Genomic DNA, 13,109 nt, shown 5'->3' with positions numbered 1-13,109 from the left:
CTAGAGCCAACAATAATAATGAAGCAGCTAAATGGACTAAATAAATACATTAATCGTTTAAAAGTTTACATTTGTCACAACCAAAGCTAATAGTGAGCGCAATCGAACCAGTACCGTTGTGATTAGTTTACGTTTTTTTATATTTAGTTCTTAGGTCGTTAAATCACGTCAAATGCCATGTATCTAGTTCGGTCGCCCACGTATCTAGGTCGTCCTTTAACTAGGGAAATTTATCCGGTACCTTGATTAACTTAGGCTCCGTCCTTTTAAAAAAAAAATCTGGAATACGTAAAAAAAAAAAAAAAAAATCAGTGACTGCCTTTTTATCACTTTTAACGTGCTACTTGTATCTTCTTCTCTTCTTCTTGCAAAACACTTTTCAGAGGAATAAGGCTAGCGTCAATTCGATTTACGAATCAATCAGTATTAAGCTGTATCATAATTTAACAAGACTTCTCTCAATCCAGAGACTACTGGACAGTAGTGGAGTCATATAAACGACTCTCTTACTCCAGAGCCACTACAGTAGTGGAGTCACTTTAAGCAGGATCTCATACTGATCCAAAGCCACTACAGTAGTGCAGTCATTTAACAGACTTCTCTCTCGCCCTACCCTGATCTTACAGACTTCTGATCAAGAGCCTACATTAGGGAAGTCATTTTAAATCAGACTCTCTTGATCCCAGAGCCACTACAGTAGTGAGTCATTTAACCAGAACTTCCTCTTATCCAGAAACCACTGACAGTAGTGAGGTCATTTAACAGACTCTCTTTCAATGCCACATCAGACACTTAACAGTCCTCTATCAAAGTCAGAGTCCAATTTAACAGACCTACTCTCAGACACTACAGTAGATGAGTGGAGTAGGGATACATTTTCATACATCTGGTTCCCCACTGATCATGCAGAACCCTCACAATTCCCTGGCGATGGCGAAGGCACCATGTCTTACCAACTGAGACCCACATTAGCTTTTTGTCTGTTAGTGACAAGGAGACCGTCCGCCTAGGGCTAACATGCTACGGCTCACAGACAGAGGGAGACGATCTGGTGTGAACGAGGTTAGGGACTAAGGAGCCTGTTGTCCCATCAGAGCACCTTTCGGTGCTGCCATGCGTCCATATTTAGTCAGCACTTTAAAATGGAAGGGCGGGAGAAATAACGATTTTTTTTGAAAAATGTCTAAATATTTGAAACCATAATAAGTAGCATTTCTGAAGCGGTACCGGAGGCTCAATTCCAAACAGTAGACAAGCTGTAATGGACAGGTAGTTTAGTCTGGGTAGCGAGGGTTACCTTGTTCCTGATAGTAGACAGCTTAATGAGGAGGAGTTAGTCTGGTACGAGGTTCCTTTGTTCCTGCATAGTATAGACAGTTAATGGAGGAGTTAGTCTGGGTACGAGTGTTAACCTTCTTTTTCCATGAATTGGTACGAACCAGCTTAATGGAGGATTTAGTCTGGGTACGAGGTTACTTGTTCCTGATAAGTAGACAGCTTAATGGAGGAGTTAGTCTGGGTACGAGGTTACCTTGTTGTCCTGATAGTAGACAGCTTAATGGAGGAGTTTAGTCTGGGTACGAGGTTACCTTGTTCCTGATGATGTAAGACAGCTTAATGGAGGAGTTAGTCTGGGTACGAGAGTTACCTTGTTCCTGATGTAGACAGCTTATGGAGGAGTTAGTCTGGGTACGAGGTTACCGGTTGTTCCTGATAGTAGGACAGCTTAATGGAGGAGTTAGTCTGGAGTACGAGGTTACCTATGTTCCTGATAGTACAGACCAGCTTAATGGAGGAGTTAAGTCCATGGGGGGTACTGCAGGTTACCAAATATGTATCCTTCCGATAGTAATAGACAAAGCGGGTATAATAGGACTGGAGTGAGTTACGTCCGGATGGAGTGATATACAGAAGGTTCCAAACCATAGGTTTATTAAAATCCTGGCGGGTACAGGGTTCTTTGTTCCTGATAGTCGCACGCAAAGAGCGGGAAGAGGCTAAGTTGGTAAAGCAGTATTCAACTGTCGATGGTATGTGGGGTTGTTCCCTGTGGATACGAGGTTTACCACTTTGTTCACATGACTAACGCTCAATAGACAGCTTAATGAGAGGAGTTTAGTCTGGGTTACAGAGAGAGGATTTGGTTACCCATTGGTGGTCCTAAGATTCTAGTAGACAGCGTAATGGAGTCGAGTTATGTCTAGGGGTAAACTGAAGGGATTAACCATTGTTTCCTGACAGTAGAAACCACCGAGTTCTAATTGACCGTGTACCTTTCAGCGGCTATAAGAATGCGGGTTTGACGGTATAAATATATAGGAGATCACTTCTTAACTAACTTTCTCTCTTCTAGCCCCACATTTCAGGGAAAAGACCACCACTGGGAGGGAACTATTATCAATCTCCAATGCTTTATTGCATTGAAGCAACAAAATGGTGGAATTATTGGTTTATCTTAATCTTGAATCTGTCAATAAGTAAAACCTATGGAGAGACCCCAAAACCCTGTTATCAAAAATCATAATATGGTTATCCCTAATCGAGCTATCGACAAGTTGCCCATCTCTCACCCAACTATTACTTGAAGTGAGTATTTTCGAATTCTGGCCATGGTGATCCTTGTAGCTACTCTAGTGACATCTCCTTCAAGTCACACCATGTTCACACCTTAATGCATGATCTTCTCTAACATTCCCTTCTCGCTTTCTACTTCCTATGAATAATACAGATTTTTCTAATAAATGGAATATAGTCATCTAATCGAAATTCAGGTGGTATAATAATAAATCAAGAAATAAGAGCTTTTTGGAACGTTTGGACCAGGTTACTCCTTGGCGATGTTTGAGGTGGGATTTGCCCGTACGCAGTGGAGAAATACCTGACATAAACTCAAAGAGATTCGAAATTCAATTAAAAAAGTTGTGGTCTGATGGATGTTGGGTTGAATCTTATAGATAGGCCGGTGCACAATTGTCAGTTTTAGATCATGCGCAGAACGTTTTTTTAAATGAAAAGTTCTTAGGTCTTATCCCTAGTTACCGATTCGCTAACTCCTCAAACCCTTACCTCTCGTTAGGATATCCCTCACTTGTCGTGATATGTGAAGTTTAAGGCAATTGGAACCTTGCTGGCTGGTACACCAACGGATCTTAATGGAAAATCGTATGTCAAGGTAAAGTACTTAAACCTTACCATATGAGAAATTTTTCTTTAAAAAAGTAGGATTAATTGAGAGTTAAAAAAATACCTGAATCCCGGGGAAGTAACAATATGATGAAATCATCCTATTTTTTCCATCACCAGGTCACCATTAAAGGCACCTATCAAAACCGCGTTGTTCGACCCTACTGCCATTCGGAAACTTCCTTACGAAGATTCCTGGAATCAATATTGTCTTTGTCTCATATCTAAACTTCCTTAGGTACCACTTCCGCAAACTCATTTATTACTAATTTTTTTTTCGCTAAAATACAAATGAGAAAAAACACAATATAGATATGGTGGCCTAAAGTTTGTAGAAATGACAAATGTTATTATAAAACATGAAAACCCTGTGGCAAGTATCAAGTACATTATTACCTAGGATCACCACGTAAAGCGTCACTCATCCTGGTTTAATAATCTAATGGTTGAAATAATTAATTCACAACAAGTGCTCACGTGTTGAACAATCCCGTTATGGAACACGAGATCGATCTAAAAAAGTCCAGTTAACTACGGGCGAAGGGATCCAAGTCACATACGGCGCAAGTAGAGTTAGACTTGGAGGGGCATCACAGAAGGGAAGTTATATTATTAACTAAGGCTCTAAAATATATATTTATTATGAATGAGAACCGGATGGTGCTTATTATTGTTATCTCACGATGAGAAAATGCGTAACCACAGGTTCATGTCAGATTAACTAAGTTGAGCGCAACGCGGCTGTAGAGGGCAACGCGGCTCTGTAGAGGGCAACGCGGCTGTAGAGGGCAACCGGCTGTAGAGGGCAACGCGGCTGTAGAGGGCAACGCGGGCTTGTAGAGGGCAACGCGGCTGTAGAGGTCAACACGGCTGTAAGCAACCGCTGTAGAGCGGCAACAGGCTGTAGAGGGCAACACCCCGCTGTAGAGGGCAACACCGCTGTAAGAGGGCAACGCGGCTGCCGTGTAGAGGGCAACGCGGCCACGTCCAAGAGGGCACACAGGCGGCCAGCCTAGAGGGCAACGCGTCCCGTAGAGGGCAACGCGCGCCGTAGAGGGCAACGCGTACCGTAGAGGGCAACCGGTCCGTAGAGGGCAACACACCGCTGTAGAGGGCAAACACCGCTGTACAAGAGGGCAACACTCTGTAAAAGGGACCCGCTGTAGAGGGCAGACACCGCTGTGATGAGGGCAACACCGCTGTAGGGGCAACACCGCTGTAAGAGGGCAACACGCTGTAGAGGGCCAACACCGCTGTAGAGGGCACACCGCTGTAGAGGGCACAACCCGCTGTAGAGGCAACACCGCTGTGAGGGCAACACCGCTGTAGAGGGCAACACCGCTGTAGAGGGCAACACGTCTGTAGAGGGCAACACCGCTGTAGAGGGCAACACGGCTGTAGAGGGCAACACGTCTGTAGAGGGCAACAACGGCTGTAGAGGGCAACACGTCTGTAGAGGGCAACACGTCTGTAGAGGGCAACACGGCTGTGTAGAGGGCAACACCGCTGTAGAGGGCAACACCGCTGTAGAGGGCAACGCGGCTGTAAGGGCAGCGGCTGTAGAGGGCAACGCGGCTGTAGAGGGCAACACGTCTGTAGAGGGCAACACGGCTGTAGAGGGCAACACGTCTGTAGAGGCAACACGTCTGTAGAGGGCAACACCGCTGTAGAGGCACGCGCTGAGAGGCACGCGGCTGTAGAGGGCAAACGCGGCTGTAGAGGGCAAACAACGTCTGTTGCACTAAAAAACGTTTACACGGCTCTCCACATGTACCACAAATCCAACAATAACCTATAACCCATGGATTTGAGATAGAAAATGTGTGATTAACACATCCTAACTGTAAAACGTTARGCTTGTACTWACCATCTAGTAAGGAACTAACACCATGGCAACACAAACATATTTTGTTTTACTCAAGTAGAGTTTGATTACAGAAGAAATCCAGAACAAATTTAGGCTTACTTAGTTAACAATACAAAAATATTATAGAATATTTCATATCACTTAWGTATACCATCCTAAAAAGCATCCACATTACCAAGGCAAAATGAATGCTTTCTCCATTTATTTATTTGTAATCTTTTTTTAAATATATATATGTTGGAAATCCCACTTCTTCTGTATCCTTGTGTTTTATTGAACATATAGGACAGTGAAGACAGGAAAGGCCCGAGTCAGAAGGATMGTGGGTTGGATTCTCTGAACAAAACGTGTTGTGGTCAACTAACCACTAAACCACAGGCCCCACACACTACTCCCTCGAGGTCAACTAACCATTAGACCCACACACTACTTCCTCAATTTTGATCACGTTGCCAAATCTCATGATCTTCCTCATTCTGGTACGCTTGTATTTTATACCCCTGTATAGGAAGTTTGACTTGGGTTTATAACTTTATAAAGTTCTCATTAATATTATGAGACATGTTGGATCAATTTGATTAATCTCAGCACAACAGAGGACAGTATCGACCAAACAAGACCGAAATAAAAAAACATCAGGTCTAATTGTTTTTATCTCAATATCAAATCATTTCTGGGTAGCAATTAAGTACTTTACTGTGATTGTTTTCAATTCAAATTTGAAAAAAATWAAAAATAAAWAAATAWATATATATATAGCTTCTTAGCAAAGACCAATATCACTAGCAAGAATTTGGCTTAGACTGTGGGAGGGAAACAAGCTACAATTTACAGCTCTTACACGAAAAACGCATTATAKTTTTCACAATGTCWGTATTATTSCAACCTCAGTGTGGAAATATATATATAAAAACACAGAAAAATCACATTTTTGACTGCAGAATACTGGCCCAAGGGCTTTTGTCAGCAAGTCACTTACTGTACCTGCAAGCAACCTAGCATTTCTTCTCACTGCCATGACACCATATCAAAATGGACCAATGTGTTTCTGGTGCAGGGCCTTCTCCAACCCTGTTCCCGGAGACCTAGTCCCTAGCACACCTGGCATACCAGATTCTAATAATTAGCCGGTTGATAAGATGTGAAAACCTACAGGGAGGGTAAGCTCTCCAGGAACAGGGTTGGAGAGCGTTAGTGGATTGGGGTCTAGTCCTTAAATAACAGATAAAGGCTTGCTGACTGGGATCCTACCTTAATAACAGATATACAAGGCTTGCTGACTGGATCCTACCATTAATAACAGATATAAAGGCTTGCTGACCGGGTCCTACCTTAATAACCAGATATAAAGGCTTGCTGACTGGGTTCCTACCTTAATACCAGATATAAAGGCTTGGCTGACTGGATCCTACCTTAATAACAGATATAAAGGCTTGCTGACTGGATCCTACCTTAATCCAGATATAAGGGCTTGCTGACTGGATCCTACCTTAATAACAGATATAAAGGCTTGCTGACTGGATCCTACCTTAATAACAGATATAAAGGCATGCTGACTGGGTCCTACCTTAATAACAGATATAAAGGCTTGCTGACTGGATCCTACCTTAATACCAGATATAAGGCTTGCTGACTGGGTCCTACCTTAATACCAGATATAAAGGCTTGCTGACTGGTCCTACCTTAATAACAGATATAAAGGCTTGCTGACTGGATCCTACCTTAATACAGATATAAAGGCTTGCTGACTGGGTCCTACTTAATAACAGTATAAAGGCTTGCTGACTGGACCTACCTTAATAACAGATATAAAGGCTTGCTGACTGGTTCCTACCTTAATACCGATATAAAGGCTTGCTGACTGGATCCTACTTAATAACAGATATAAAGGCTTGCTGACTGGATCCTACCTTAATACCAGATATAAAGGCTTGCTGACTGGATCCTACCTTAATACAGATATAGGCTTGCTGAGGATCCTACCTTAATAACAGATATAAAGGCTTGCTGACTGGGTCCTACCTTAATAAGATATAAAGGCTTGCTGACTGTCCTACCTTAATACCAGATTAAAGGCTTGCTGACTGGGTCCTACCTTAATAACAGATATAAAGGCTTGCTGACTGGGTCCTACCTTATAACAGATATAAAGGCTTGCTGACTGGGTCCTACTTAATACAGATATAAAGGCTTGCTGACTGATCCTCCCTTAATACCAGATATAAAGGCTTGCTGACTGGATCCTACCTTAATAACAGATATAAAGGCTTGCTGACTGATCCTACCTTAATACAGATATAAGGGCTTGCTGACTGATCCTACCTTAATACCAGATATAAAGGCTTGCTGACTGGACCTACCTTAATCAGTAATAAAGGCTTGCTGACGGATCCTACCTTTAATACAATATAAAGGCTTGCTGACTGGATCCTACCTTAATACAGATATAAAGGCTTGCTGACTGTATCCTACCTTAATACAGATATAAAGGTTGCTGACTGGATCCTACCTTATACAGATATAAAGGCTTGCTGACTGTCCTACCTTAATACAGATATAAGGCTTGCTGACTGGATCCTACCTTAATCACAGAATATAAGGCTTGCTGACTGGATCCTACCTTAATCCAGATATAAAGGCTTGCTGACTGGTTCCTACCTTAATACAGATATAAAGGCTTGCTGACTGGATCCTACCTTAATACCAGATATAAAGGCTTGCTGACTGGTCCTACCTTAATACCAGATATAAAGGCTTGCTGACTGGATCCTACCTTTAAACAGATATAAAGGCTTGCTGACTGGATCCTACCTTAATACCAGATATAAAGGCTTGCTGACTGGATCCTACCTTAATAACCAGATATAAGGCTTGCTGACTGGACCTACCTTAATACCAGATATAAAGGCTTGCTGACTGGATCCTACCTTAATAACAGATATAAAGGCTTGCTGACTGGATCCTACCTTAATACAGATATAAGGCTTGCTGACTGGGTCCTACCTTAATACCAGATATAAAGGCTTGCTGACTGGATCCTACCTTAATAACAGATATAAAGGCTTGCTGACTGGGTCCTACCTTAAATACAGATATAAAGGCTTGCTGACTGGTCCTACCTTAATACCAGATATAAAGGCTTGCTGACTGGTCCTACCTTAATCAGATATAAAGGCTTGCTGACTGGTACCTACCTAATAACAGATATAAAGGCTTGCTGACTGGATCCTACCTTAATAACAGATATAAAGGCTTGCTGACTGGGTCTACCTTAATACAGATATAAAGGCTTGCTGACTGGATCCTACCTTAATAACCAGATATAAAGGGCTTGCTGACTGGTATCCTACCTTAATACAGATATAAAGGCTTGCTGACTGGGTCCTACCTTAATAACAGATATAAAGGCTTGCTGACTGGTATCCTACCTTAATACCAGATATAAAGGCTTGCTGACTGGATCCTACCTTAATACAGATATAAAGGCTTGCTGACTGGTATCCTACCTTAATACCAGATATAAAGGCTTGCTGACTGGTCCTACCTTAATATAAGATATAAAGGCTTGCTGACTGGATCCTACCTTATACAGATATAAAGGCTTGCTGACTGGTATCTACCTTAATATCTTCTCCTCCTCTCCTTCTTGGGCTCCATCAGCGGCGCATCATCAGGATTTAGTCTTTCCATCTCAACCTTTAAAACACAAAATGTTTCCATTGAATTAAACATAAAAAATTAAAATAAAATGCCATTAGGTAAGTGGAATAATATTTTATTAAAAAAACTTTACAACCACACAAGTGGCTACACGGGGAAATCATTGAGGATAGTGCCAACAGGTACTACATCTTTAAGAGAGGAAAGGTTCACTCTTACAACAGGAACCCATTATAAAACGGTCAATAAAAAAAGGTGCTACGCCTAGAATTTATCCCCTATGTGGATGCTAGGTGAATCGGGACAGCAGTAGGCTGCAATCCAAAATAAATCTCCCCCTGCATCCCATTTCCCCGTAACAAGGTGGAGCCTTAAGCAATTTAAAAAAAAATGTTTTTTTACCTTTATTTAACGAGGCAAGTCAGTTGGGAACAAATTCTTATTTACAATGACGGCCTAGGAACAGTGGGTTAACTGCCTTGTTCAGCGAGAACGACAGATTTGTACCTTGTCAGCTCGGATTTGAATTTACAACCTTTGGTTACTAGCCCAACGCTCTAACCACTAGGCTACCCTGCCGCCCCCCTTGAGCCACACACTTTCTGTTTTGGTCCACTAGCTCCAACAAACAATATTTCTGGTTATTGAAAATTATATTTGACAGTGATTTAGATTGGTAAATGATTCTCTTCAAGTATTCAGTGGTTGTTTTCTCACAAACTGAAATTGAGTGAACCGTGGTACAATTTTATCAACCAGGAAATGACAGAGCAATTTCTACATTGGCCACTTGGACCTGATTACCACTAGATAACACGGCCAAAGTCAAAACAGCTTTCTCATTTTGACAACAAATACCACTCTGGTCGGGAGAAATCAAAAAGGCAAATATCCCAGCCAATCACACCACTGACYGYTAAGAAATACTGTGAAACACTAAGTTCACCGTTACTGCCGATATTCAAACAAATCCTACGTGTAGCACCTTTAAAGCCCCTAAAACTGGTATAAAAACCAAGATGTCAACATATTGTGAAATGTTCCCGTACTATATACCTCCTCAATAGCAGCGTCCTGAAGCAGGGAACGGATATCCAGGCGCACCATGTGACGTGGAGACGACTCCCAGTTACTGGACATCTAGACGGACAGAAAACAGAAATATAAAACAGAACAGGGAATAYAACACAATATATTGCCATTAATTACTCTAAATAAATAAAAAAATACTATACAGAAACACCAGAAAATAAATAGACAATATACTTTTATGGTCTATCACTGTCATTATCAATGCCTTGATAAATATGACCCCTGATGCCATTAAAATGTATGAGAGCTCTGCGGTTGTGGACGTGAGGACACTCAGTACGGTACCTTTTGAATGTCCTTAATCTTCCGTCCGTGGGCATTTCTTTTAGCACAAGTCTGATTGTCTGCAGTGATCTCAGCCAAGTACACCTGGCATAAAAATACATTGACACGTTGACACGTAATATAGGCCGCATCAGGAATGTATAGGTTTTTAAATTCAGTTCGAATCTTCACACTAGTATACAACTTCGAATTAAGTCATTTATTGGGCATGAATTCTAAAATGGTAAGCTAGTATGGACTAAGGAACGTAGTATCGTCGTTGTCTATCTGCATTTTTGATATTTTCAAGATAWGAAAACGTGAAAACTCACCTCGAAGCCTTTAGTCTTGGCAGCACTCCAGAACTGATCAAAGTATTTAACCCTGTCATTGATAGCGTCGATGATGAGGAAGGGGAAGAAGCCGTCGTCGAGGGTCTTCCTGAARGTCTTTAYCATACTGTTCCTGTACGTGTCTTCCATCTCGGCTTCATACTCGTATTCCAGACACTGACAAAAAATAAAAACAATTTATGAATTGATAATAAAATACAAAATAAATGTGTGTTCAAATATTAAATTATAAACTGGGTGGTTCGAGCCCTGAATGCCGATTGGCTGAAAGCCGTGGTATATCAGACCGTATAGCACGGGTATGACAAAACATTTATTTTTTACACTGCTATCATTACGTTGCTAAGAAGTTTATAAACAAGCAATAAGACACCTTGGGGTTTTGTGATTAAAGCCAATATACCACGGCTAAGGGCTGTGTCCAGGCACTCCGCGTTGCGCATAAGAACAGCCTTAGCCGTGGTATATTGGCCATATACCACACCCCTCGGTGCGTTATTGCTTAATTAAAACAACAGCCTAAAATAGGGCCATTTGCTTCATGTACTACATAGCTCCAGTGAGACACCATGTTACACATGGGTACGTTTTCTTAAGGCCTACAGTCATCTCCTACAGAGAGATAGTATTTGACTAAACTGCTCTCTTGTAGAAAGCCTCACGCTCCACATAAAGCAGGAACACAGAGGTTTAAGTCAGTCAGAGAAGCAGAAGCAGAGAAGGACACACCTTGAGTTTGACCCGTTTCCCTGTTTCTGGTTCCTTCTCCACCTTCTCCACCTCCGTCATGAAGTAGTCATCTAACCCCAGCATCTGGGAGGAGCCCCTCCACACTCCACCTCCTTGTCCTTAACCCAGGCAACAACATGTAACGTTTTTAGTCAGGTAGCAGACGCTCCTTATCCAGAGCCACTTACAGTTAACAGTGTACTGTAGTTAGAGGTAGTTAGACGAGACAACCACCTATCACAGTCACAGTAACAAAACGTCCTCAATAAGCTGCTAGCAGAAAAGTCAGAGTTAGTAACGACAAGGTATTCGGCGAGAGAAGGCAGCGCTCGAGAAGTTTCAGGGAAGACGACGACTACGATGTGGTGCAGGTAAAATGGATAGGGCGTGTGTTTAGGAACGAGTGGTGCAGGTATAAATCGATAGCGCGTGTGTTTAGGACGAGTGGTGCAGGTATAAAATGGATAGCAGCGTGTGTTTAGGATGAGTGGTGCAGGTATAAATCGATAGCGGCGTGTGTTTAGGACGAGTGGTGCAGGTATAAATCGATAGCGGCGTGTGTTTAGGATGAGTGGTGCAGGTATAAATCGATAGCGGCGTGTGTTTAGGATGAGTGGTGCAGGTATAAATCGATAGCGCGTGTGTTTTTAGGACAGTTGGTGCAGGTAATAATCGATAGCAGCGTGGTGTTTGAACGAGTGGTGCAGGTATAAATCGAGTAGCGGGTGTGTTTAGGACGAGTGGTGCAGGTATAAATGGATAGCGGCGTGTGTTTAGGACGAGTGGTGCAGGTATTTAGGTTAACCTGATCCACATCCTGACCCGTCGCCTCTCTCGTAGCGCTCGAGATCAGGACGGTGGACGAGGCTAGGTATTTGACCGTTGTGAAAGAACTCTGGGATATTCTATATATATTTTATATCTGGGAAAACAGGAAACGCATGACAGGAAATAACATGTAATCCCAGACAAGTTATTATAACCAAAACAGAACAGCCACGTTGGACGATGGTAACTTGAGGTTCTACTCCACCGTATCAGCTTGGCCACATGGCTTTTTTCCACTTCCTGGTAGGCCTCCATTATGATGACGATCTGAGAAACATCAGAGATTATGGAACTCACTCATAACACTAGACACGTATCTGGGGATATGAGATCTGTGTCCTCTTGTCGTACTTGTATTGGCCTACAGGTTGAGGATGTTATTATCCTGGCAACGCATTTCTTAATTGTCCCTGAGAGGGATAAATAAAGGTGTATTGAAGTGAATGAGGAAGTACTGTATTTAAAGGTGTATTGAAGTATGAGGAAGTACTGTATTTAAAGGTGTATTGAAGTGAATGAGGAAGTACCGTATTTAAAGTTGTATTGAAGTGAATGAGGAAGTACGTATTAAAGTTGTATTAAGTGAATGAGAGCTATAAAGTTGTATGAAGTGAATGAGGAAGTACTGTATTTAAAGTTGTATTGAAGTGAATGAGGAAGTACTGTATTTAAAGTTGTATTGAAGTGAATGAAGGAAGTAAGTGAATGAAGAGTAAGATGATTGAGACGATGACAGAGAAGTCATTTATTTGCACCCTTTCTGGACGAGTGTCTCGGCCTGGCAGTTTGAGAAGATCCTCCACGTTCTTGGTCTCCGGTTTCTTCTCGATCCTGGAAGGAGGCAGTCGGTGGGGGAGGAGGTGGGACGACGTGGGGCCTCCTGCCTCCCTCTCTCTCTGGGTAACTCTCCGTTCACCTTAGACACAAGACAGGACAGTCAGTGCAAAGCAAAAAGAGAAACCTGTTGCAATTTTACTCTATAACCAAGAGGCATGAAAAGACAAGAAAACTGAAAATTAGTAGGACATGTAAGTTGCCTTCACAAACCCATTTTGATTGTTAAAACCAACGTGTTTTTCGGCATGTACACTACCAGTTAAAAGTTTGGACACACCTACTCATTCAAGGGTTTT

The 13,109-nt window shown here is 42.1% G+C and overlaps 1 protein-coding gene across 1 annotated transcript in view; it reads right to left on the bottom strand.

The window, feature by feature from the left end:
- Window positions 1-12,887, bottom strand: part of LOC112074910 (YLP motif-containing protein 1) — a 34,486-nt gene extending 21,599 nt beyond the window's left edge. Inside the window, exons 1-7 of the mRNA XM_024141988.2 lie at window positions 12,732-12,887; window positions 12,182-12,243; window positions 11,149-11,268; window positions 10,399-10,575; window positions 10,088-10,171; window positions 9,767-9,850; window positions 8,671-8,746 (exon numbers count right to left, since the gene is read on the bottom strand). Coding sequence (XP_023997756.1) covers window positions 8,672-8,746; window positions 9,767-9,850; window positions 10,088-10,171; window positions 10,399-10,575; window positions 11,149-11,232 — 504 coding nt within the window. The 5' untranslated portion in view covers window positions 11,233-11,268; window positions 12,182-12,243; window positions 12,732-12,887 and the 3' untranslated portion in view covers window position 8,671. The remainder of the gene's footprint in view (window positions 1-8,670; window positions 8,747-9,766; window positions 9,851-10,087; window positions 10,172-10,398; window positions 10,576-11,148; window positions 11,269-12,181; window positions 12,244-12,731) is intronic.
- Between the last annotated feature and the right edge of the window lie 222 nt (window positions 12,888-13,109).

The sequence above is a fragment of the Salvelinus sp. IW2-2015 genome, unplaced genomic scaffold (assembly GCF_002910315.2).
Source record: "Salvelinus sp. IW2-2015 unplaced genomic scaffold, ASM291031v2 Un_scaffold2874, whole genome shotgun sequence".
In the NCBI taxonomy this organism is placed as follows: domain Eukaryota; kingdom Metazoa; phylum Chordata; class Actinopteri; order Salmoniformes; family Salmonidae; genus Salvelinus; species Salvelinus sp. IW2-2015.
The sequence above is the reverse complement of the archived record's forward strand: the minus strand, read 5'-3'. Positions and strand labels throughout refer to the sequence as shown.